Source organism: Felis catus, chromosome A2 (genome assembly GCF_018350175.1).
Source record: "Felis catus isolate Fca126 chromosome A2, F.catus_Fca126_mat1.0, whole genome shotgun sequence".
Taxonomy (NCBI): domain Eukaryota; kingdom Metazoa; phylum Chordata; class Mammalia; order Carnivora; family Felidae; genus Felis; species Felis catus.
This window is the reverse complement of record NC_058369.1, coordinates 19,997,152-20,024,347: the sequence shown is the minus strand read 5'-3', so window position 1 is coordinate 20,024,347 and position 27,196 is coordinate 19,997,152. Positions and strand designations below refer to the sequence as shown.

Sequence of the window (27,196 nt, the reverse complement as noted above, 5' to 3'; positions counted from 1 at the left end):
TGTCATCATGGGCACAATGAAGTCCCAGGGCCTTATTATACCCATAAATACTGAGGAGAGTTTCACATAGTTGAGTTTTAAAAGATAGGAGTTTAACAAGCCAACAAGGGTAGGGAGGCATGAAAGAGCAAGGCATGTTTAGGGAAAGATACTGAAGACATCACGATACGGGAAATAAAACTAAAGAAATAGAATTATATCATGCTGGGCCTTTTATGCCACACTAAATAACAAGAGCTTTAGGTTAAGTGGGAGCTGAGGTGAACAGTTTGCATTTTTTAAAAGATAAATATGGGGGTGCCTGGGTGGCTCAGTTGGATAAGCGTCAGACTTTGGCTCAGGTCATGGTCTCATGGTCTGTGAGTTTGAGCCCCACGTCGGGCTTTGTGCTGACAGCTCAGAGCCTGGAGCCTGCTTCTGATTCTGTGTTTCCCTCTCTCTCTGACCTTCTGCCGCTCATGCTCATGCTCTGTCTCACTCCCTCAAAAAATAAACATTAAAAATATATATTAAGCTTATGGAGAAGATGGCGGGGTAGGAGGACGCTGGGCTCACCGCACGTCCTGCTGATCACTTAGATTCCACCTACACCTGCCTAAATAACCCAAAAAACCACCATAAGACTAGCAGAACGGAGTCTCCGGAGCCAAGTGCAGACGAAAGGCCCACGGAAGAGGGTAGGAAGGGCAGAGAGGTGGTGCGTGCTGCACAGACTGGCGGGAGGGAGCCGGGGCGGAGGGGCAGCCTGCCAGCCAAGCAGAGCCCCTGAGTCTGGCTTGCAAAAGCAGAGGGACCGGAGGGAGTGTGTTCCGACAGCAAGCGGGGAGGTCATAAGTTAACAGCTCTGCTTGGAAAGCAGGAAGACTGGAGGACAAAGGGAGGGAGAGTTGCTGAGCCCCCAGACGACAGAGCTCAGTTTGGCGGGGAACAAAGGTGCTAGCCAGCGCCATCTCCCTTGCCCATCCCCCAGCCAAAATCCCAAAGAGAACCAGTTCCTGCCAGGGAACTTGCTTGCTCCGAGCAAACACCCAACGGTGTGCTTCTGTGGAGCCACCCCTCCGGCAGCGGGTCTGACTCCCTCCCACTGCCACAGGGCCCCTCCTGAAGTGGATCACCTAAGGAGAAGCAAGCTAAGCCTGCCCCTCCTGCCCCCGTGCACCTTGCCTACCCACCCCAGATAAAATGTCAGATCCCCAGCACCACAAGCCTGGCAGTGTGCAAGTAGCCCAGACAGGCCACGCCACCCCACAGTGAATCCCGCCCCTAGGAGAGGGGAAGAGAAGGCATACACCAGTCTGACTGTGGCCCCAGGGGTGGGCTGGGGGCAGACATCAGGTCTGACTGCGGCCCCGCCCACCAACTCCTGTTATACACTACAGCACAGGGGAAGTGCCCTGCAGGTCCCCACCACTCCAGGGACTATCCAAAATGACCAAACAGAAGAATTCCCCTCAAAAGAATCTCCAGAAAATAACAACAGCCAATGAACTGATCAAAAAGGATTTAAGTAATATAACAGAAAGTGAATTTAGAATAATAGTCATAAAATTAATCGCTGGGCTTGAAAACAGTATAGAGGACAGCAGAGAATCTCTTGCTACAGAGATCAAGGGACTAAGGAACAGTCAGGAGGAGCTGAAAAACGCTTTAAACGAAATGCAAAATAAAATGGAAACGACGACGGCTCGGATTGAAGAGGCAGAGGAGAGAATAGGTGAACTAGAAGATAAAGTTATGGAAAAAGAGGAAGCTGAGAAAAAGAGAGATAAGAAAATCCAGGAGTATGAGGGGAAAATTAGAGAACTAAGTGATACACTAAAAAGAAATAATATACGCATAATTGGTATTCCAGAGGAGGAAGAGAGAGGGAAAGGTGCTGAAGGGGTACTTGAAGAAATAATAGCTGAGAACTTCCCTGAACTGGGGAAGGAAAAAGGCATTGAAATCCAAGAGGCACAGAGAACTCCCTTCAAACGTAACTTGAATCGATCTTCTGCACAACATATCAGTGTGAAACTGGCAAAATACAAGGATAAAGAGAAAATTCTGAAAGCAGCAAGGGATAAACGTGCCCTAACATATAAAGGGAGACCTATAAGACTCGTGACTGATCTCTCTTTTGAAACTTGGCAGGCTAGAAAGGATTGGCACGAGATCTTCAATGTGATGAACAGAAAAAATATGCAGCCGAGAATCCTTTATCCAGCAAGTCTGTCATTTAGAATAGAAGGAGAGATAAAGGTCTTCCCAAACAAACAAAAACTGAAGGAATTCGTCACCACTAAACCAGCCCTACAAGAGATCCTAAGGGGGATCATGTGAGACAAAGTACCAGAGACATCGCTACAAGCATAAAACATACAGACATCACAATGACTCTAAACCCATATCTTTCTATAATAACACTGAATGTAAATGGATTAAATGCGCCAACCAAAAGACATAGGGTATCAGAATGGATAAAAAAACAAGACCCATCTATTTGCTGTCTACAAGAGACTCATTTTAGACCTGAGGACACCTTTAGATTGAGAGTGAGGGGATGGAGAACTATTTATCATGCGACTGGAAGCCAAAAGAAAGCTGGAGTAGCCATACTTATATCAGACAAACTAGACTTTAAATTAAAGGCTGTAACAAGAGATGAAAAAGGGCATTATATAATAATTACAGGGTCTATCCATCAGGAAGAGCTAACAATTATAAATGTCTATGCACCGAATACCGGAGCCCCCAAATATATAAAACAATTACTCATAAACATAAGCAACCTTATTGATAAGAATGTGGTAATTGCAGGGGACTTTAACACTCCACTTACAGAAATGGATAGATCATCTAGACACACGGTCAATAAAGAAACAAGGGACCTGAATGAGACATTGGATCAGATGGACTTGACAGATATATTTAGAACTCTGCATCCCAAAGCAACAGAATATACTTTCTTCTTGAGTGCACATGCAACATTCTCCAAGATAGATCATATACTGGGTCACAAAACAGCCCTTCATGAGTATACAAGAATTGAAATTATACCATGCATACTTTCAGACCACAATGCTATCAAGCTTGATATCAACCACAGGAAAAAGTCTGGAAAACCTCCAAAAGCATAGAGGTTAAAGAACACCCTACTAAAGAATGAATGGGTCAACCAGGCAATTAGAGAAGAAATTTAAAAATATATGGAAACAAATGAAAATGAAAATACAACAATCCAAATGCTTTGGGATGCAGCAAAGGCAGTCCTGAGAGGAAAATACATTGCAATCCAGGCCTATCTCAAGAAACAAGAAAAATCCCAAATACAAAATCTAACAGCACACCTAAAGGAAACAGAAGCAGAACAGCAATGGCAGCCTAAACCCAGTGGAAGAAGAGAAATAATAAAGATCAGAGCAGAAATAAACAATATAGAATCTAAAAAAACTGTAGAGCAGATCAACGAAACCAAGAGTTGGTTTTTGAGAAAAATAAACAAAATTGACAAACCTCTAGCCAGGCTTCTCAAAAAGAAAAGGGAGATGACCCAAATAGATAAAATCATGAATGAAAATGGAATTATTACAACCAATCCCTCAGAGATACAAACAATTATCAGGGAATACTATGAAAAATTATATGCCAACAAATTGGACAACCTGGAAGAAATGGAAAAATTCCTGAACACCCATACTCTTCCAAAACTCAATCAGGAGGAAATAGAAAGCTTGAACAGACCCATAACCAGCGAAGAAATTGAATCGGTTATCAAAAATCTCCCAACAAATAAGAGTCCAGGACCAGATGGCTTCCCAGGGGAGTTCTACCAGATGTTTAAAGCAGAGATAATACCTATCCTTCTCAAGCTATTCCAAGAAATAGAAAGGGAAGGAAAACTTCCAGACTCATTGTATGAAGCCAGTATTACTTTGATTCCTAAACCAGACAGAGACCCAGTAAAAAAAGAGAACTACAGGCCAATATCCCTGATGAATATGGATGCAAAAATTCTCAATAAGATACTAGCAAATCGAATTCAACACCATATAAAAAGAATTATTCATCATGACCAAGTGGGATTCATTCCTGGGATGCAGGGCTGGTTCAACATTTGCAAATCAATCAACGTGATACATCACATTAATAAAAGAAAAGAACCATATGATCCTGTCAATCGATGCAGAAAAGGCCTTTGACAAAATCCAGCACCATTTCTTAATAAAAACCCTTGAGAAAGTCGGGATAGAAGGAACATACTTAAACATCATAAAAGCCATTTATGAAAAGCCCACAGCTAACATCATCCTCAATGGGGAAAAACTGAGAGCTTTTTCCCTGAGATCAGGAACACGACAGGGATGCCCACTCTCACCACTGTTGTTTAACATAGTGTTGGAAGTTCTAGCATCAGCAATCAGACAACAAAAGGAAATCAAAGGCATCAAAATTGGCAAAGATGAAGTCAAGCTTTCACTTTTTGCAGATGACATGATATTATACATGGAAAACCCAACAGACTCCACCAAGTCTGCTAGAACTGATACCTGAATTCAGCAAAGTCTCAGGATACAAAATCAATGTACAGAATCAGTTGCGTTCTTATACACTAGTAATGAAGCAACAGAAAGACAAATAAAGAAGCTAATCCCATTCACAACTGCACCAAGAAGCATAAAATACCTAGGAATAAACCTAACCAAAGATGTGAAAGATCTGTATGCTGAAAACTATAGAAAGCTTAGAAAAGTATAGAAACTGAAGAAGATATAAAGAAATGGAAAAACATTCCGTGCTCATGATTGGAAGAATAAATATTGTTAAAATGTCAATACTACCCAAAGCTATCTATACATTCAATGCAATCCCAATCAAAATTGCACCAGCATTCTTCTCGAAGCTAGAACAAGCAATCCTAAAATTTGTATGGAACCACCAAAGGCCCCGAATAGCCAAAGGAATTTTGAAGAAGAAGACCAAAGCAGGAGGCATCACAATCCCAGCCTTTAGCCTGTACTACAAAGCTGTAATCCTCAAGACAGCATGGTATTGGCACAAAAAACGGACACATAGACCAATGGAATAGAATAGAAACCCCAGAACTAGACCCAGAAAAGTATGGCCAACTAATCTTTGACAAAGCAGGAAAGAATATCCAATGGAAAAAGGCAGTCTCTTTAACAAATGGTGCTGGGAGAACTGGACAGCAACATGCAGAAGGTTGAAACTAGACCACTTTCTCACACCATTCACAAAAATAAACTCAAAATGGATGAAGGACCTGAATGTGAGACAGGAAACCATCAAAACCCTAGAGGAGAAAACAGGAAAAGACCTCTCTGACCTCAGCTGTAGCAATCTCTTACTCGACACATCCCCAAAGGCAAGGGAATTAAAAGCAAAAATGAATTACCGGGACCTTATGAAGATAAAAAACTTCTTCACAGCAAAGGAAACAATCAACATAACTAAAAGGCATCAGCGGAATGGGAAAAGATATTTGCAAACGACATATCGGACAAAGGGTTAACATCCAAAATCTATAAAGAGCTCACCAAACTCCACATCCGAAAAACAAAAAACCCAGTGAAGAAATGGGCAGAAAACATGAATAGACACTTCTCTAAAGAAGGCATCCGGATGGCCAACAGGCACATGAAAAGATGCTCAATGTCGCTCCTCATCAGGGAAATACAAATCAAAACCACACTCAGATATCCCCTCACGCCAGTCAGAGTGGCCAAAATGAACAAATCAGGAGACTATAGATGCTGGAGAGGATGTGGAGAAACGGGAACCCTCTTGCACTGTTGGTGGGAATGCAAATTGGTGCAACCACTCTGGAAAGCAGTGTGGAGGTTCCTCAGAAAATTAAAAATAGACCTACCCTATGACCCAGAGATAGCACTGCTAGGAATTTACTCAAGGGATACAGGAGTACTGATGCATAGGGGCACTTGGACCCCAATGTTTATAGCAGCACTCTCAACAATAGCCAAATTATGGAAAGAGCCTAAATGTCCATCAACTGATGAATGGATAAAGAAATTGTGGTTTATATACACAATGGAGTACTACATGGCAATGAGAAAGAATGAAATATGGCCCTTTGTAGCAACGTGGATGGCACTGGAGAGTGTGATGCTAAGTGAAATAAGCCATACAGAGAAGACAGATACCATATGTTTTCACTCTTATGTGGATCCTGAGAAACTTAACAGAAACCCATGGGGGAGGGGAAGGAAAAAAAAAAGAGGTTAGAGTGGGAGAGAGCCAAAGCATAAGAGACTCTTAAAAACTGTAACAAACTGAGAGTTGATGCGGGGTGGGAGGGAGGAGAGGGTGGGTGATGGGTATTGAGGAGGGCACCTTTTGGGATGAGCACTGGGTGTTGTATGGAAACCAATTTGACAATAAATTTCATATATTGAAAAAAATATGTACATATTAAAAGATAAGTATGGTGGTGCTGTGGACAGTAACTCAGGGTAGGAAGGTAGTAGATTCAGGGAATCTGTATTTGGGGAGAAATGTGAAGGATCTAGGGTGACAGGGGGGATGGAGCAGGGGGAGTGATCTCGCTGATATTTGGGAGACAGAAGTTGATAAAATATAGTGGTTAAATGAGAAAGGAAGCAGATAGAGAGAGAGGAGCCTAAAAGGATCCCAAAGTTTTGACATGGATCTCTGAGCAAATGATAATGCCTTTCACTTGATTTAAGGAACACAGGAAGAAGTGTATGTGTGAGGAAAGAAAATGAATTCAGTTTAGATATGCTGAGGTAGAAATGTCTGAGGAACATATAAGGGCAGCTGTCTGGTAGGAAAAAGGAAATGAGGCTCTGAAGCTCAGGGGAGAGATCTTAATCAGAGATTTAGATTTCAAGGCTAAATATTTACAATTTTATTCAGAATGATAAAATGTCACAAAAACAGTCAGAGCTACTAATGTCCTACCAGCTGCTGCCTCTTCCCTCCTGCAGACTGTTTAACACTCATCAACCAACATCTATCAGGATATGCTATGTGGGTTTGCAGTCTGCCATGCACTGGAGCCTCCCGAGATATGTCTGTCAGATCAGCAATGAGACTTACAGTGCAAGAACAGCTGGTCCTCTCTGGAGCCTGTTCCCCCGGCTCAAACCTGTCCTCAGCACAGAGGTGAGAGTGTCCTGGCGATACTGAACACTAGACTAGCACTGTTTGATTGATCAGATTGACTGCTTTGTATCAACACTCTGTGCACCTGATCTAACACATTCCTAACTTTTCATGATCTCTGATAACTAATTCAAGGAAGTAATATATGACCAGTTTAATACCTAATTATTATGAAAGTATACATAGCTGGCATCATCAGCTCAGTGAACTAAAAATTTTTTTTAATATGAAATTTATTGTCAAATTGGTTTCCATACATTTCCATACAATACACAGTGCTCATCCCAACAGGTGCCCTCCTCAATGCCCATCACCCACTTTCCCCTTCCCTCCCATCCCCCATTAACCCTCAGTTTATTCTCAGTTTCTAAGAGTCTTTTATGGTTTGGCTCCCTCCCTAACTTTTTTTTTTCCCTTCCCCTCCCCCATGGTCTTCTGTTAAGTTTCTCAGGATCCACATAAGAGTGAATACATATGGTATCTTTCTCTGTAAGACTTATTTCACTTAGCATCACACTCTCCAGTTCCATCCATGTTGTGACAAAAGGCCAGATTTCATTCTTTCTCATTGCCAAGTAGTATTCCATTGTATACATAAAACCACAATTTCTTTATCCATTAATCATTTTTTTTTATCCATTCATCATTTGATGGACATTTAGGCTCTTTCCATAATTTGGCTATTGTTCAAAGTGCTGCTATAAACATTGGGGTCCAAGTGCCCCTATGCATCAGCACTCCTGTATCCTTTGGGTAAATTCCTAGCAGTGCTATTGCTGGGTCATAGGGTAGTTCTATTTTTAATTTTTTGAGGAACTTCCACACTGTGTTGGGACTGAACTAAAATTTTTGAAGGCTTATACAACTACACAGATCCTAATGGAAAGAAGAAAGAATGTTTAACAATTAAATCTAGATTTAAATTCTGCTTACTAGTTTACTCTTAAAACTAAAGAAAGGAAGTAGTGTTTTCAACTAAGGACCTTACAGTTTTATTATGTGAATGGGAAGGTGGTATAGTTCTCTAATTTAGTCTAGGGGTTTTTAAAAGATCAAAACATTTCCAGCAGCTCTACAAAAAAGAACATTTTTTTCACTTTTCTTCTTTTAAACTATTTTATTGTTTCTTGAGGCTCAATTACAAATAATAAGCCCAAAGAAAAAACAACTGATGCATTAATTACCTCACGTGGACCAGGGCTGGGGTGTCTCTGCTGGGCTTAGATCTTCTCTGTGCAGTAAGCCCGAGAAAGCATGTACTGAGCACAGACACTGTGTGTGGTGCTGTGATCATGGAAAGAGAAGACACAATCCCTGGCACTCAAGGATGATTAAGCAGGGTGCTCTGGTTTTTAAACTGCAGCCCATGGACTTTCAGTGGTCACACAGAATACTGGGTGGGGTTAAGGGGCACAGTGAGATTCCTATTATTTCCCCTTTCCCTTCAACAGTGAAGTAGTTCTATTTTACCTGTTTTATTTATTGAACTTTCTCATAAAATTTAGCTTAAAGAAAGGATTCTTGGGGCGCCTGGGTGGCTCAGTCGGTTGAGTGGCCGACTTCGGCTCAGGTCATGATCTGGCGGTCCGTGAGTTCGAGCCCCGCGTTGGGCTCTGTGCTGACAGCTCAGAGCCTGGAGCCCGTTTCGGATTCTGTGTCTCCCTCTCTCTGACCCTCCCCTGTTCATGCTCTGTCTCTCTCTGTCTCAAAAATAAATAAAACGTTAAAAAAAAAGAAAGAAAGGATTCTTCCATATACAAAAATAAGTAATAAGTTTACAAATCTCTGACCTAGGAGGAAAACAGGAGCAGCCAGAATCTGCATCTCCATAGCCCTGACCTACAGTCTTACCTGTGCACAGCAGCTGTAGCTGTCATCCCTGCCACAACTACCTTTAGCCACAGCTTTCCTAGACACACATGCTGGGAGCTACTGGTGACAAGGAAATTCCACATGCCCCCATCAGTAAATGTATCATTTTATCCCTATGCGAAAGTGAAGCAAGGTGTTTTAATTTGCGGGGCAAGGTCTGTCAAGAACAGAGGTACTGGGAAGCATGCAAACTAACTGATTTCCTTTTGTACTGTTATAACTTCCATTTTTAATTTTCTTGTATATAACATGCAATTGGAAAAATGAAACCATGATTTCAGTTTTTAAGTAAAAAATAAAAAAAATAAAAAAAACATAAAGCACTTTGAATACAGAAAGTTTCCAAGCAATATAAAAGCATCCCCAAATTTACTTTCTCCCCACCCCACCTAGAAGATGACCACAGAGAAATGTCTGGATGCCCTAAAAGTCTAAGTTGGCTATAAAGATCATCTCACCCATCACAGCCGTGCTGGCCTGTAGAGAAACAGAAGCCTGGAATGTCTCCTTGACTCCTCCCACCTTTCACGATGAAAGCACTGCTGCACTTGCTCATGCTTAAAGGCTTCACTGCTCTGCCCAAATACATGGTCTGCTGCATATCAGACCCGTTCTGTGGCCTCTCTTCCAATCCAAGGAAAAGAGGAACAATGGAATCAGACCAACCTTCCCTTAGTCTGGAAGATGCTCTCTCCCCTTTGCAGGGCTGGAATGGCATTGAGGGCTTGGCTGCTCTTAGACAGGACACCATTAACCTACTACACTGTGAACCCTCTCTCCCACGTGCAGCAAGGCAGGGCCCAGGGTAATGTATTCTGGAGCTGGACCTCTCTGCTGAACTTGCTTTGTTCTATGTTTCTCTTATGCGTTTTCTCTGGCACTGAAGAGTTGCATCGTCTTCTCTCTCTGAGGTGGTAACAGCCAAGACTGGGGTTGAACTTCCATGTGGAAATAGGCACAGGATAGAAAAGAGGCCACACGTGACTTCAAGGTAAACTGGGATTTGAGGCAAAACTCCCTGCTAAGTAAGAAGAGGTCACCTAATCTTGTTTTTCTTTCTCTGTCATCTATCTTCTCTGAAGGCCAGAGATGCTTATGACCCAACCAATACCATCCTTATACAATCTCAACCTCACCACAACCTCTAGTAACTTTTACCTGATCTGCTTGCCTTCTCTCATATCATATAAGGAAAAGAAGACATCAGTATCTTCTCCAATGGTATTGTAGGTGAAACTCTTCAGACTGAGGAAGAAGTGATGTGGCACTGGCATCCGACAGGTTTCTCCATGACGTGGGCGCATCGTATCTACCTAATGAGGAAGGCAAAAAACAGTGATTCCAATTTTAGTTATTCATGCACTGGTCATAAATAAAATGAAAACTAAATGACTGGCTTTCCTCATACTACCAAAGGGGATAATTTAAGAGAGAGAAAAGGTGTTTTCTCTGCTAGTAAGGGAGTACTGTGTCAATATACTTGGTTTGAAGTGGGCAAATATGCAGCTGGAAGAAGTAAACTGAGTGGAGGAGATATAGGAACAGTAATTCCAACTTATGAGTGAACTTAAAGTCTCCACAAGATCATAAATTTATAAATTCTCCACAAACTTCTAAATTCAAAGTTATTTTTTGGAGACACTGTCACCCTGATGCACTTGATTTACATTGTTAGATGGTAATAGCTACCATACTAAATGACACTTCTATTTTCTGCCAGATGGATTCATTTTAGTCTCCCGTCTACTTTATTTTAATTGTGCTTAAGTAAATTTGCACAGAGCAGTGAGTGGAGACCAGGCAAATCTGCTTAGAGACCAGGGCCATTTAGATTAAAGGCAGCACACAATCAAGACAGCAGGGGTGGCTATCACTGGCTGGTGCATCCCCATGCTGTGATCTCTTAAAAGAAAGAGCTGAGGGAAATACTGGGAGGCCTAGTTAGACTGCTTACCTGGGATGTGCTTTGCTGTACGCTCTGCCGGCTAGATAAGTGCTATGGAAAGAAAAAAAGAAAAATTCACTCAACTGGGAAAGAAAGTAACTGTTATTCAGCAGCCTCTATATGTTAGGCATTCTGTAGTCTTTTACTTATATGTTCTCATTTAATTCTGATAAAAATCTTGGTGTAAGAAAGTGACGTGCTGAAGATCATACAGCAAGAAGGTGGCAAAGTCTGGATTCAAACCCAAGACTCTCCAGCTCAGAGTACCAACCACCCAAGTGATGGGCTCTTGCTAGTAGATTTTTGCTTTGGTGCTGTTTGCTCCACACCCTCTACCACCTCCTGAGCTGCAAGATCCAGCTTATTCAGGCTTTCTACTCTGGAGGATGTGTAGTCTTTAACCTGAAGCACCCCTCACCCCCAACATGCTGTTCCTTTGCTGCTGGCTGATGTTAGAAGAAGCAGATTCCAATCCCAGCTAAATGTAAAAGGGTTGTGAAATCAGATAAATTGCTTACTCTCTCCAAGAGACATTTTCCTCAGCTGTAAAACTGAGATAAAAGCTTTTATTGTCTTTCTCTCAGTTACTGTGAGGCTCAAATTACCTAACAGGAAGCTGCATGGAACAGTAGTTAGGGACCTAAGTGCAGAAGTGAGACCACCTGGTTTTAAATCTTGACTCACATTTGTCTTTGCTCATATAAAAGTGAGGATAACATTTTGTGCTGAACTCAACCTCACAGGGTTTTGTGCAGATTAACCTGGTATGGTAACCTGGTATGTTCAGTCCCTGGTCTTGTTAAATGCAACAATGAGAGTTTCTATTTGCTCTCTTTGGGACCTAGAAGTGGGAGACAACACTCATTTGGTGAACTATTCTACACCACGTGGGTAGGAAGGATGGTTGCTGAGTAGACTGATTTCATTTTTTTAATTTAGGGTTAAATGTGTCCATTTGGAAAACTGAATACAATTAGATGTTAATTTAAATGTATCTTACTAGCCATATTTGCTAATTATTAAATATTCATGTGTATTATTAGCTATATTAGTAATTTATTATTGATTATTAATGTTCATTAATGGGACTATATGTTCCCATGATGCATATTAAATATAATAAAACAGGCCTCCAACAGCTGGGGAAATCATCACATAGAATGTATATGTATAAAAGAAAATGTATACAAAAAGGTTTCTAAAAAATTAGGCTTTCCGGATGCCTGAGTGGCTCAGTCCATTAAGCAACCAACTCTTGATTTCAGCTCAGGTCATGATCTCATGCTTAGTGAGACTGAGCCCCGCATTGGGCTCTGCACTGTAAGTGCAGATTCTCTCTCTTCCTCTCTCTGCCCTTCCCCTGACTCACATGTGCACACATTTTGTGTTCTCTCTCTCCCAAAATAAATGAAACATTTTTAAAACTCAGGCTTTCAAAAAAAAGTTTTCTATGGTTTACTGACCCATATCCCACTGGGAAGGTTATTGGCCTAAAATGCTTTCCATTGTCCTATTTTACATTCAGGGACTACACTAAGTGATTCTTCTCAAGTGGAGTTACTGATTAACTCCTAAAATGACTACCAATCCTCAACACAAATATTCAATTATAACTACATACAGGAGTTTATAGCTAATTTCGGTGAACTCCCTTTTGACAATAACAAATGTCATTCTAGATTTTAGAAGCACCAAATTTGAGGAGAATTTTCAAACCAGTCTAACAAACGTTGTGTGGGTAAAGCATCAAAACTGACATTCTGGAACCTCTTTCATGGCACCGTAGGGAAAAACCACTTCCCCTTTAGGTGGCATTCAGCCGGCCAGCTGATAATATCCCTCTTCAGAACTATCACCACCTGTATTAGGGCCATAATGTATTATTTCTGTGTGTTTGCTACCTAACTCTAGACTTTGCCCTCCCAGAAAGCAAAAAAACCCCTATCTTAATCATTTTATGTTTGAAGTACATAGGGCAATGTACATCAAAAATATAAATTAATTAAGAATTGCATAGACATTGCTAGTGGGGGTATATATAGTCATTTTGGAAAAAAATATGGCCTAATGTATTAGCACTGAAAATGTTATTACCTAACCATTCAGCAATTTGTCTCCTGGTTATAAACCCCATAGAATTGCTTGCTGTTAATGTTACCATCATATTTTATAATTAATAACATAAAATATTCAAAGAGACCTCTGCTGAGTATATATATAAATATTTGGCTGGCCAGATGTCTGTCTGGTGAGCCAAATACTAATACTTCTTTCTTTTAAATCTGTATTTCTGTTAATACTGGTAATCTACCTTTTCCTAGGAAAGCTTTTTTATTTCATCCAAGTTTTCTCATTTATTACCAGATAATTCAAGAAAATACTCTCTTACAATTGCTTTTGTGTCCTTTGTGTTTGGAATAAATTTTCCTTTCTCATTAAAAAAATGTATGCACTACATTACTATTCTGCCAAATTTCCCCCATACAGAAGGCGTTTTCAGCCCTTTGAAGTCTTTGGTTCATTTAGTCTACAAAAGTCTACCAATATGGGAAAAAACCCTGCAACTTCAGACATTCTATTCAATTCAATAACACAATTAATTGCCTGCTATATATATTTGGAACTGTGTTAAGTATTGTGGGTCTTACAAGGAAATACAAGATCTATTTAGTCAGATCACTAATAAAACGATGCTTCATTGCTAGCAAATTTAATCAATTGATTTAAGTCCAGAAATGAAAGTACAAACATTGATCTAATAAAAACATTAATTAGCACTAGAAGATAACAGACTAATACAGTTCCCAACACACGCTAATGTGGAAAGATAACAACATAATAGGAGGTTATAATGTAAGTATTCTGTTAGATCTCCCCACAATTTAGAAGCTCTTATATAATCTTCAAGTGTCCACATTCCCCAAAGAGGCATAGCTAATTAAAATTAACACAAATACTTTGTTGTTGCCCTTTGAAATGCTTTTTAGTTTGGGCGGCACCAGTTCTCTGTCGTTGAAAGTGCATTTGGACTTGTTATTATGCAGAAGCAAGAACTGAGGAGAATTAGGGGATTCTTCTGGTTCTTGTCATATAGAATAGAAAATCTGTGCATATAAAGAGATTTTTACCAATTATTACCACTAAACACTTGCACAGGGGATTGATCTTTTTAATGAAAAACAAAATTTCTAAATGTAAACTTAAGGTATAATCCTATTCATAAAGGTTTTCTTGCAAAATGAGTGACAAGGAATATTATATTCAGAAAGTTTCACATGGAGCCTTTGTAATTTCCAGTAATAGATTTAAATGTTAATACAAAAAGGTTTTAAAAGGTTATTCCTTTGAAACTTCTCGGTAAATTTAACATTTAATCAAAATACTTGCTGTGCATTTACTATATGCAGTTTAACATAAAAATAAGTTGTTTTCAATAAATTTATGGACTTTCAAAATCATTTTTTTCTTCTGAATATCTAGTTCTTTTATCTAAAGGCAAATACATGGGATAAAAGACAGCATAAAATGAAAAAAAGAGACTTGAATCTTTCTTTGGTCTTTTTGAGAAGTCAACATTTTAAAATTAACATTTAAATGTATTAAAAGTAATATAAGCACATAGGTTTAAAAGTTAAATAACCTTAAAAGTCTTGCAATAGAGTAAACTGAGGGTTGATGGGGGGTGGGAGGGAGGGGAGGGTGGGTGACGGTTATTGAGGAGGGCACCTGTTGGGATGAGCACTGGGTGCTGTATGGAAACCAATTTGACAATAAATTTCATATTAAAAAAATAAACTGCTGAAAGACTACCAGTTGGGGGGGGGGATGGGCCAGAGACACACTGATAATTCAGAAAAAAAAAATGCAATTCAATCAGTAGACTTATAACACTATGTTCAACCTCCCTAGTAATCAAATGAAAATTTAAACAATAAGAAACAATCATGCCTATTAAGTTGGCAAACATAAAAAAAAGTCTTGCAATAAAATTATCAGTCCTCTGTTCATCCTGTACTATTTCCTAAGATAAGTACTTTTAACTCTTTATTATGTTTTTTTCTAAAATTCATCAAGTATTTCTAAATTTTTTTTTCTTTTCAATGTTTTTATTTATTTTTGGGACAGAGAGAGACAGAGCATGAACGGGGGAGGGGTTAGAGAGAGAGGGAGACACAGAATCGGAAACAGGCTCCAGGCTCCGAGCCATCAGCCCAGAGCCCGAGCGGGGCTCGAACTCCCGGACCGCGAGATTGTGACCTGGCTGAAGTCGGACGCTCAACCGACTGCGCCACCCAGGCGCCCCAAGTATTTCTAAATGTCACATTTATAAAGCTCTCTTTTTGTGAAGTTTTAGATTTATTTATTAGCTTCTTATAATGGTAGTGAGGATTTTCACATTTGTTTATATTCACTTCCCTTCATCTATCTTCCTAATATCTCCCAATTTTTGGTTAAAACTTGTTAGTGACTGTAACTTAAATATTGTTCACTGGTGAGCCAAACAGTGTATTTCAATTACATTTCCTTTCTTCTACATTTTGCTTTTGTTTTAGAAGTCTTAGTTTTTGGGGCGCCTGGGTGGCTCAGTCAGTGAGCATCTGACTTAAGCTCAGGTTATGATCTCATGGTCTGTGGGTTTGAATCCCACGTCGGGCTTTGTGCTGACAGCTTAGAGCCTGGAGCCTGCTTCAGATTCTGTGTTTCCCTCGCTCTCTGCCCCTCCCCTGCTCATGCTCTGTCTCTCTCTCAAAAATAAATAAACATTGAAAATAATAAAAAATTCTTAAAAAGGCAATCTTAGTTTTATTTAAGTTACAGGGCCCTTTCCTATGTTCTTCTACAGCTTTATAAAATACCTTTCAAAAACATCCTCCATATGGTACAATATTCTTTTTCTTTCAAGTTTATATTTAAATTCTAGTTAGTTAAAATACAGTGCAGTATTGGTTTCAGGCGCAGAATTCAGTGACTCGTCAATTACATACAACACTGAGTGATCATCACAACAAGTGTCCTCCTTAATACCCATCACTCATCTAGCGCATCTCCCATCCACCTCCCTCCATCAACCCATAGTTTGTTCTCTATTGTTAAGAGTCTCTTTTTTTTTTTATATGACATTTATTGACAAATTGGTTTCCATACAACACCCAGTGCTCATCCCAAAAGGTGCCCTCCTCAATACCCATCACCCACCCTCTCTTCCCTCCCACCCCCCCCATCAACCCTCAGTTTGTTCTGTTTTTAACAGTCTCTTATGCTTTGGCTCTCTCCCACTCTAACCTCTTTTTTTTTTTTTCTTCCCCTCCCCCATGGGTTCCTGTTAAGTTTCTCAGTCTCTTGTAGTTTGTTTCCCTCTCTTCCCTCCCCCAATTTCCCATGTTCATCTGTTTTGTTTCTTAAACTCCACATGCATGAAATCATATGGTATTTGTTTTTCTCTGACTTACTGTGTTAGAGCATAATACATTCTAGCTCCATCCACGTCACTGCAAATGGCAAAATTTCATTTTTTGAAGTTGAGTAATATTCCATTGTATGCATATGTGTGTGAATGCATGTGTGTATATATATACACACACATCTTCCTTTTTATTATTTTAAAACTAAATATAATTTATTGTCAAATTGGTTTCCATACAACACCCAGCGCTCATCTCAACAGGTACCATCCTCAATGCCCATCACCCACTTTCCCTTCTCCCCTACCTCCCATCAACCCTCAGTTTGTTCTCAGTTTTTAAGAGTCTCTTGTGGTTTGTCTCCCTCTTCTCTGTAACTTCGTATTTTCCCCTTCCCCTCCCCCATGGTCTTCTGTTAAGTTTCTCAGGATCCACATATGAGTGAAAACATATGGTATCTGTCTTACTCTGCCTGACTTATTTCACTTAGCATAATACCCTCCAGTTCTATCCACATTGCTGCAAATGGCCAGATTTCATTCTTTCTCATTGTCAAGCAGTATTCCATTGTATATATAAACCACATATTTATCCATTCATCAGTTGATGGACATTTAGGCTCTTTCCATAATTTGGCTATTGTTGAAAGTGCTGCTATAAACATGGGGGTAGATGTGCCCCTATACATCAGCACTCCTGTATCCCTTGGGTAAATTCCTAGCAGTGCTATTGCTGGGTCATAGGGTAGTTCTATTTTTAATTTTTTGAGGAACCTCCACACTGTTTTCCAGAGCAACTGTACCAGTTTGCATTCTCACCAACAGTGCAAGAGGGTTCCTGTTTCTCCACATCCTCGCCAGCATTTGTAGTTTGCTGATTTGTTCATTTTAGCTACTCTGACCGGCATGAGGTGATATCTGAGTGTGGTTTTGATTTGTATTTCCCTGAGGAGGAGCGATGCTGAACATCTTTTCATGTGACTGTTGGCCATCTGTATGTTTTCTTTGGAAAAATGTCTATTCGTGTCTTCTGCCCATTTCTTCACTGGATTATTTGTTTTTCGGGTGTGGAGTTTGGTGAGTTCTTTATAGATTTTGGATACAGCCCTTTGTCTGATATGTCATTTGTAAATATCTTTTCCCATTCTGTCGGTTGCCTTTTAGTTTTGTTAATTGTTTCCTTTGCAGTGCAGAAGCTGTTTATTTTCATGAGGTCCCAATAGTTCATTTTTGCTTTTAATTCCCTTGCCTTTGGAGATGTGCCGAGTAAGAAATTGCTGCGGCTGAGGTCAGAGAAGTTTTTTCCTGCTTTCTCCTCTAGGGTTTTGATGGTTTCCTGTCTCACATTCAGGTCCTTCATCCATTTTGAGTTTATTTTTGTGTATGGTGTAAGAAAGTGGTCTAGTTTCATTCTTCTGCATGTTGCTGTCCAGCTCTCCCAGCACCATTTGTTAAAGAGACTGTCTTTTTTCCATTGGATATTCTTTCCTGCTTTGTCAAAGATTAGTTGGCCATACATTTGTGGGTTTAATTCTGGGGTCTCTATTCTATTCCATTGGTCTACGTGTCTGTTTTTGTGCCAATATCATACTCTCCTGATGATTACAGCTTTGTAGTTGAGGCTAAAGTCTGGGATTTTGATGCCTTCCGCTTTGGTTTTCTTCTTCAATATTACTTTGGCTATTAGGGGTCTTTTGTGGTTCCATACAAATTTTAGGATTGCTTGTTCTAGCTTTGAGAAGAATGCTGGTTCAATTTTGATTGGGATTGCATTGAATGTGTAGATAGCTTTGGGAAGTATTGATATTTTAACAATATTTATTCTTTCAATCCATAAGCATGGAATTTTTTTTCACTTCTTTGTATCTTCTTCCATTCCTTCATGAGCTTTCTATAGTTTCCAGCACACAGATCTTTTACATCTTTGGTTAGGTTTATTCCTAGGTATTTTATGGTTCTTGGTGCAATTGTGAATGGGCTCAGTTTCTTTATTTCTCTTCCTGTTTCTTCATTATTATAGCACATCTTCTTTATCATTCATCAGTTGATGGATATTTGGGCTCTCTCCAAAGTGAGAGAGTTTGGTCGTATCTCATTGTGTGCTTTTTTTAATTTAAATTCAAGTTAGTTAATACACAGTATAGTCTCAGCTTCAAGAGTAGAACCCAGTGATTCATCTCTTATATATGACACCCAACGTTTGTCCCCAAAAATGCCCTCCTTAAGGCCCATCACCCATTTAACACATCTCCCACCCACCTCCCCTCTAGCAACCCTCAGTTTGCTGTCTGTCTTTAAGAGTCTCTTATAGCTTACCTCCTTCTGTTTTTATCTTATTTTTCCTTCTGTTCCCCTGTGTTCTGTTGTGTTTCTCAAATTCCACATATGAATGAAGCCATTTAATAGCTTTCTCTGACTTATTTTGCTTAACCTAATACCCTCTAGTTGTGGCAAATGACAAGATTTCATTATTTTTCATCACAAGTAGTATTCAATATATGCCACATCTTTTCATCCATTCATCAGTCAATGGACACTCCATGTGGGCTCTTTCCATAACTTGGCTATTGTTGATAGCACTGCTATAAAGATTGGGGTACATGTGCCCCTTCAAAACAGTACACCTATATCCTTTGGATAAATACCCAGTACTGCAAATGCTGGATCACAGGATAGTTCTATTTTTAATTTTTTGAGACCTCCATACTGTTTTCCAGAGTGGCCGCACCAGTTTGCATTCCCACCAACAGTGCAAAAGGGTTCCCCTCTCTCCACAATATCACCAACACCTGTTGTTTCCTGTGCTGCTCATTTTAGCTGTTTTTACAGGTGTGAGGTGGTATTTCATTGTGGTTTTGACTTGTATTTCCCTGTTGATGAGTGATGTTGAGCATCTTTTCATGTGTCTGTTAGCCATATGGATGTCTTCTTTGGAAAAGTGTCTATTCATGTCTTCTGTCCATTTCTTCACTGGATTATTTGTATTTTGGGAGTTGAGTTTGCTAAGTTCTTTATAGATTTTGGATTCTAACCCTCTATCAGATATGTCATTTGCAAATACCTTCTACCATTATGTAGGATGCCTTTTAGTTTTGTTTATTGTTTCCTTTACTGGCAGAAGCTTTTTATCATAAGTCTCAATTGTTTATGTTTGCTTTTGTTTCCCTGGCCTTTGGCGAAGTGTCTAGAAAGAAGCTGCTCTGGCTGAGGTCAAACAGGTTGCTGCCTTTTTTCTCCCCTAGGATTTTGATGGTTTCCTATCTCACATTTAGGTCTTTCATCTATTTTGAACTTATTTTTGTGTATGGTCTAAGCTAGTGGTCTAGCATCATTCTTCTGAATGTTGCTGTCCAGTTTTCCCAACTGTTGAAGAGACTGTCTTTCTTCCATTGGATATTCTTTCATGTTTTGTTGAAGATTAGTTGACTATATAGTTGTGGGTCCATTTCTGGGTATTTTATTCTGTTCCATTGACTGTGTTTGTGCCAGTCCCATACTATCTTGATGACTACAGCTTTATAATATAGTTTCAAATCCAGAATCATGGTATCTCCAGCTTTGTTTTTCTTTTTCAGGATTGCTTTGACTATTCAGGGTCTTTTGTGGTTCCATACAGATCTTAGGATTGTTTTCTCTAGCTCTCTGAAAAATGCTGATGGTATTTTGATAGGGATTGCATTAAATATGTAGACTGTTATGGATAAAACTACCAAATACTCTGTGAAGTCATTTTTCTCCTGGAGACATTTCCTCCTGACTGCCCCTCTGCTTTCATCTAGACCAGTTACTGTCTAGGCCTATTGCACAACTGTCATCCTGGAATGTTCCTCTGATGGTAACCTGAGAATTCTCTGCACTTCTCCTTTCATTCCCTTTCCTGTATGGCACAGGATGCTGTATAGCAAAAGATGCTAATAGCATCTTTTCGTTTACTCCCTTATTTTAAACAAGTAATTTATTGTTTCGTAGTTTCCTAAAAAAGAGTTAGAGACTTTTTATTCATTTGTTTTTATACTTTGAGTGACCAAAATTTTCTTTGGGCAACTTTCCCATTTGATTGATAATATAGCAGAGTAAATGCAGAATTCTAAGACAAATTTTATTTTCCCTCAGAATTTTAAAGGCAGTGTTTCGTTATTTTCTAGTTTTCAGCGTTGCTATTAGGAAGACAAATGCTATTCTTAGGACAAATCCTTAGTAGGTGACCTATTTTTCTCACTGGAAGGTTTCAACTTTAGTGAGCTACAATTTCACAATTAAGTGCTAAATACTTATTAGGACTTTTCAATCTGGAGACTCATATCTATGCTCTGGAAAAGGTTTTTTTTTTTTTTTTTGCCAGCTTTACTGAGATATGATTAACATATTATATAAGTCTAAGGTGCACAACATGATGATTTGATACACATATAATATTGCAAAATAAGTACCAAAATAAGGTTAGTTAACACGTCTTTTACCTAACATAATTACCTTTTTTTGTTGTTGTTGGTATGGTGAGAACATTTAAGATCTACTCTTTTAACAACCTTCAAGTACACAATACACTATAGTGAACGACTGTCACCATGTGTTACATTAGATACCCTGAATTTAATCCTCTTATAACTGAAAGTTTGTACCCTTTGACTAATATCTCATTTCCCCTACTCCCCACCCCTGGCAACCAACAATCTACTCTTTGTTTCTATTATTTCAGCTTTTTAAAATTCCACATATAAATGAGATCATAACGTATTATTTGTCATTCTCTGATTTATTTCACTTAGTATAATGCTCTCAGGGTTCATCAATTTTGCTATAAATGGTAGGATTTCCTTCTTTATTATGGGTGATTAATATTTTATTGCATATATACTGTATTTTATTTCTCCATTCATCCATCAATGGACACTTAAGTGTTTCTATGTCTTGGCTACTGTGAATAGTGCTTCAATGAACAAGGAAGTACAGCTATCCTCTGAGATCTGAATTCCAATTTCTTTGGATATATACCCAAAAGTGGAATTGCTGGATCATACAGTTCTATTTTCTATTTTTTGAGGAATCTCCATTCTGCTTTTCACAGTGACTGTACAAATTTATATTTCCAACAATAGTGCACGAGAGTTCTCTTTGCTACATATCCTTGCCACTATTTATCTCATCTTTTAAAAAATTCTTTTTCTCTTTTATTTTTTATTATTAAAATATAATCAACATACAGTGTTATATCAGTTTCAGGTGTACAACACTGATTCAACAATACGATACATTACTCAATGCTCACTACAGTTAAGTGTAGTCACCATCTGTCACCATTCAATGTCATTATGTTATTACTGACTATATTCCCTAGGCTTTACTTTCAATTCGGTGAATTATTTATTTTATAACTGGAAGTTAGTACCTCCTGTCTTTTTGATGACAGGCATTCTAACAGATGTGAGGTAATATTTCATTGTGGTTTTGATTTGTGCTTCCCTAACGGTTAATGATACTGAACATCTTTTCATGTATTTTTGTGTCTTCTTTGGAAAAAAGTCAGATCCTCTGCCCATTTAAAAAATCAGACTGTTTTTTTCTCTTGAGCTTTAGGAGTTCCTTACATAGTTTGGATATTAACCCTTTATGGTTTGTGAATATTTTCTCCTCTTCTGTAGGCTGACTTTTCATTTTGTTAATTGTTTCTTTTGCTGCACAGAAACTGTTTTATTTTAATGTTGTCCCACTTGTTAATTTTTGCTTTTGCTATTGTGCTTTTGGTGTCATATTCAAAAACCACTGGCAACAGCAATGTCAAGCAGCTTTGCTTTATGTTTTCTTCTAGGAGATTACAGTTTCAGGTCTAACATTTAAGTCCTTAGAGTTAATTTTTGTGAGCAGTGTAAGATAGAAGTACAATTTTCATTCTTCTGCATTTGAATATCCAGTCTTGCCAACATTTACTGAAGAGACTATCCTTCCCTCATTGAATATTATTGGCTCCCTTGCAAACATTAGTTGACCATATACGTGTGGGTTTATTTCTGGGGTCTCAATTCTGCTCCATTGGTCTGTTCATCAAGCCAGTACCATACTGTTTTGATTACTATAAATTTATAATGTAGTCTGAAATCAGAGGAGAGCCTGGGTGGCTCAGTTGGTTGAGCATCCAACTTTGGCTCAGGTCATGATCTTGCAGTTCGTGAGTTTGAGCCCTGCGTTGGGCTCTGCTGACAGCTCAGAGCCTGAAGCCTGCTTCAGATTCTGTGCCCCCCTCTCTCTCTGCCCCACCCTTGCTTGTGCTCTGTCTCTCTGTCTTTCAAAAATGAATAAACATTAAAAAATTAAAAAAAAAAGAGAAATCAGGAAGTGTGATGCCTCCAGGGTCTATTGTGGTTCCATATGAAATTTAGAATTTCATTTCTAAAAAATCCCATTGGCATTTAAAAAATATTTACATTTATTTATTTAAATTCAAGTTAGTTACCATACAGTGTAGTACTGGTTTCAGGAGTAGAACCCAGTGATTCATCACTTACATAGAACACCCGCTGCTCTTCCCAACAAGTGCCCTTAACACCCATTTAGCCCATCCCCTACCCACTTCCCCTCCAGTAACCCTCAGTTTGTTCTCTGTAGTTAAGTCTTTTATGGTTTGCCTCCCTCTCTGTTTTTATCTCATTTTTCTTTCCTTTCTCCTATGTTCATCTATTTTGTTTCTTAAATACCATGAGTGAAGTCATGGTATCTGTCTTTCTCTGACTGGCTTGTTTTGCTTAGCATAATACATTCTAGTTCCATCCATGTTGTTGCAAATGGAGAGGTTTCATTCTTCTTCATCACCAAGCAGTATTCCCTTGTATATATGTACCACATCTTTTTATCCATTCATCAGTTGATGGATATTTGAGCTCTTTCCATAATTTCGCTATTGTTGACAGAGCTGCTATAAACACTGGAGTGCATGTACCCCCTTTGAATCTATATTTTTGTATTCTTTGGGTAAATTCCTAATAGTGTAATTGCTGGATTATAGGGTAGTTCTATTTTTAGTTTCTTGAGGAACTTCCATATTGTTTTCCAGAGTGCCTACACAAGTTTGCAACCCACCACAAGTGCAAGAGGGTTCCCCTTTCTCTGCATCCTCACCAACACCTTTTGTTTCTTGTGTTGTTAATTTTAGCCATTTTGACAGGTGTGAGCTGGTATCTCATCATGCTTTTGATTTGTATTTCCCTGATGATGTGATGTTAAGTATCTTTTTATGTGTCTGTTAGCCATCTGATGTCTTCTTTGGAAAGTATCTATGCATGTCTTCTGCCGTTTCTTCACTGCATTATTATTATTATTTTTTTTTTTTGGATGTTGAGTTGGATAAGTTCTTTACAGACTTTGGATACTAACCTTTTATCACATATGTTGTTTGCAAATATCTTCTCCCATTCTGCAGGCTGCCTTTCAGTTTTGTTGATCATTCCTTCACTGTGCAGAAGCTTTTTATCTTGATTAATAGTTTGGGGTGCCTGGGTGGCTCAGTCGATTAAGCATCCAACTTCAGCTCAGGTAATGATATCACAGTTCATGAGTTAGAGCTCTGTCAGGCTCTATACTGACAGCTCAGAGCCCGGAGCCTGCTTCGGATTCTATGTCTCCCTCTCTCTGCCCCTTCCCTGCTCATGCTCTCTCTCTCTCTCTCAAAAATTAATAAACGTTAAAAAAACTAAAAAATAATGAAATTAGTCAGAGAAAGACAAATATATGACTTCACTTATATGAGGACTTTAAGAGACAAAACAGATTAACGTAAGGGAAGGGAAACAAAAATAATATAAAAACAAGGAGGGGGACAAAACAGAAAAGACTCATGAATATGGAGAATAAACTGAGGGTTACTGGAGGGGGTGTGGGAGGGGGGATGGGCTAAATGGGTAAGGGGCACTAAGGAATCTACTCCTGAAATCATTGTTGCACTATGTGCTAACTAATTTGGATGTAAATTTAAAAAAATAAAATTATATAAAAAAAATTTAAAGTAATACATTTTAAGAAAAGACCCAATAGGTCATGTTTGCTTTTGTTTCCCTGGCCTTTCGTGAGATGTTACTCTTAGTGAGAAGTTACTCCGGCCAAGGTTGAAGAGGTTGTTGCCTGTGTTATCTAGCATTTTGATGGTTTCCTGTCTCCTGTTTAGGTCCTTCATTTTGAATTTATTTTTGTGTCTGTTGTAAGAAAGTGTTCCAGTTTCATCCTTCTGCATGTTTCTGTCCAGTTTTCCCAACACTATTTGTTGAAAAGACTGTCTTGTTTTTTTCCATTGAATAGTCTTTCCTGCTTTGTTGAAGATTCATTGACCATATAGTTGTAGGAGTCCATTCTGATATTGAAGCTTTCTATTGATTCTTCAGTCTTTGTATCCTTCAGCTCCAAAATTTATTTCATTGTTTTTTATATTTTCTTTTTGTTGAACTTTTCATTTTGTTCTTGTATTATTTACCCAGTTTTGTTGAATTTTTTTTTTTTTTTTTGTGAGAGCTACAAGCCCTCTGAGCATCTTAGAACAATTATTTTGAATTATCTGTCAGCAATTTGTATATCTCCATTTCTTTGGGGTCACTGAAAGTTTACTGTGTTCCTTTGCTTATGTCACATTTCCCTGATTCTTTGTGATTCCTGTACTCTTGAATATTTATCTGTGTATGTGAAGAGCAGTCACCATTTCAAGACTATACTGAATGAGTTCAGTGAGGAAAGATCTTCACTGATAGGTAGGGGGATGATAGAGAATGCTATGACTCTGGGTCTAGTGGTGCAGGATGCCAAGTGTAGGGCATATGGCAATTCTGGGGCCAGGAGTGTGTGTCTCACAGGCTTAGGCCACATGGGTCAACAATAGCGACAACCATGGGATTTCGTAGAGAGGTGCAGAGGGTCTACAGTGTCTGCAATGGTTGGTGGGGTCCTCAGTGGCTCTTCCAAGTCCAGTGTCTAGGAACCTGGGCAGGCAGCAGTGGTGGTCAGAGCTAGTAGTAGGTATACCTTCAGCTTCAAGCTACCTGCAAAGTGTCAGGGGAAAGCTGCAAGACACACAGTTAATGGGACCAGCACAAGAGGCAGATGCCAACTGCACATGCACTAGCAACTGCAGGGGCTCTGGTTACTGGCATGCATTCACATAGCTGTAGGAGGCAGTGGAGACTGGGACAGAGACTGGCCTGGCAGTATGCAGGTGCATAGCTTCAGGGGTTAGCTTTAGGTGTGCCCAGCAATGAAGGCCACGGACAACTGTCAAGGGCAGATCTGGGCCCATAAGCAGCTGTGGGGAACTTGGTTATTGGCATACACTCTGTCAATCACAGAAGTCAGGTCAGCAGGTACGCAGCAGCAGGGGCTACATATGAACATATGCACAACCACAGAGGTCAGCCATGGGAATCTAGGCTTGCATGTTACATGTGCACAGCCACAGGGTCTAGGCTAGCTGCTGCATATTTAATGCCCCAGAGAGGGGTGGGGAGGGAGCAGGAGGTGCTTAGGGGGCTGGCATCTGTGAATGCAAATACCTGCAGGGTGGGGTGAGAAAATTTGCAGGGGTTCTGTGGCAGCTTTGCTGGCCACTGGTTTCTTCAAAGGTGAAAGATGCTGAGGTGCAGCAGTCTCCTAGGGCCCATGACGAGGACCTCAGTGATGAAAGCTGAGGGGGTTTGCAGCATCTATAAGGGTTGTTCAAGTCCTCGGAAGTGAAGGATGCTGGGATCCTATACCCAGCAGGCCAGTGGGAACCATGGTCACTCTTGCCGCATGGCAAATATGGGTAGCCCCTGTCCTTTTCCTTGTTCCTACCTATCTCTAGATGTCTCAGCTTTGCCAGTCTCTTGATGGGGTAAAATTGAAGAGGATCCTTCATACAGTGCCTGAAGGGCTGGGAAGGCTGGTTGCCTATCCTCTTCTTTTCCTGGAGAGGGGAATCCTTTTAGGCTAGGGAGTTCCTTCTTGGTGCTGAGTAGTGCCAGCCTGGGGCATGGAATGATGCAGCAAAATGAAAGTGTTCTTCCTATGCTTTTTGTCTGGTTATTCTGAGGTTTTTTTGCTCCACTGTGTTGCTGAAGCTTCTTAAGTGATGGTTTTCTTCTAAGCTCTCCCAGAGCTATCTTTCATTTGTGCCTGTCTAAATGTTGATCTTCATGGTAGGACAGGGGATGGAATCTTCTACTCCACCATCTTGGTGATATCACTACCCTGGAAAAATTTTTAATATGATTTCTTCAGTAATTTTATTTATCTCTGTTCTTTCTTCTTTAACTCCATTATCTGGATACTGGACCTCTTGGATCAAACCTCTAACTTTCCTAACATTTCTCTCTTATTGCTAATTTTTTATTGGTGTCATCCTGTTTTCTAATATTTTTATCAAGTTTATCCCAGTTAACTCATTTGTAATTTTCTAGAACTCCTTCAATTGCTTCTTAGATTGTTCCACTCTGTTTCTTGGCTGTTTCTGGATTTCTCTTTGCAGACAGTAACCACCATTTTCTTCTATTGACTTGTCTGTTTCTTCCAATTTCCTTTCACATGTATTTGTTCTGTCTCTGACTTTTATGTGGGAGGTTTCCTCCAATGTTTATTGATGTCTGGCTGTCCAGAAGTGCTGTGTAGGATCTGCTGAATACTGGGTTTCACTGTATGAAGGTTTGTGGAAGGTAATGGTAATCTCATCCAACATCTTTAAATGGTAATACCACATAATATTCTGATGACTCTGAAGTTGTTATATCTGAGCTTCACTTCTGAACACCAGACTTTCAACATCTCAGTTTGACAGTCTAAAAGTCATCTCAAACTTGAAAAGAAAAACCAGACCAATGTATTGATTC

The 27,196-nt window shown here is 39.4% G+C and overlaps 1 protein-coding gene across 16 annotated transcripts in view; it reads right to left on the bottom strand.

Moving 5' to 3' along the window:
- Positions 1 to 27,196, bottom strand: part of DOCK3 (dedicator of cytokinesis 3) — a 603,425-nt gene that overhangs the window by 191,681 nt on the left and 384,548 nt on the right. For 15 of the 16 annotated variants that reach the window (XM_045050712.1, XM_045050713.1, XM_045050700.1 and 12 more), the window contains 2 exons: positions 10,970 to 11,011; positions 10,174 to 10,328 (listed from right to left, as the gene is read on the bottom strand). In XM_045050712.1, the coding sequence (XP_044906647.1) occupies positions 10,174 to 10,328; positions 10,970 to 11,011 (197 nt within the window). Of the gene's footprint in view, positions 1 to 10,173; positions 10,329 to 10,969; positions 11,012 to 27,196 lie in introns of those variants that run through there. The other variant, XM_045050718.1, reaches the window with a different exon arrangement.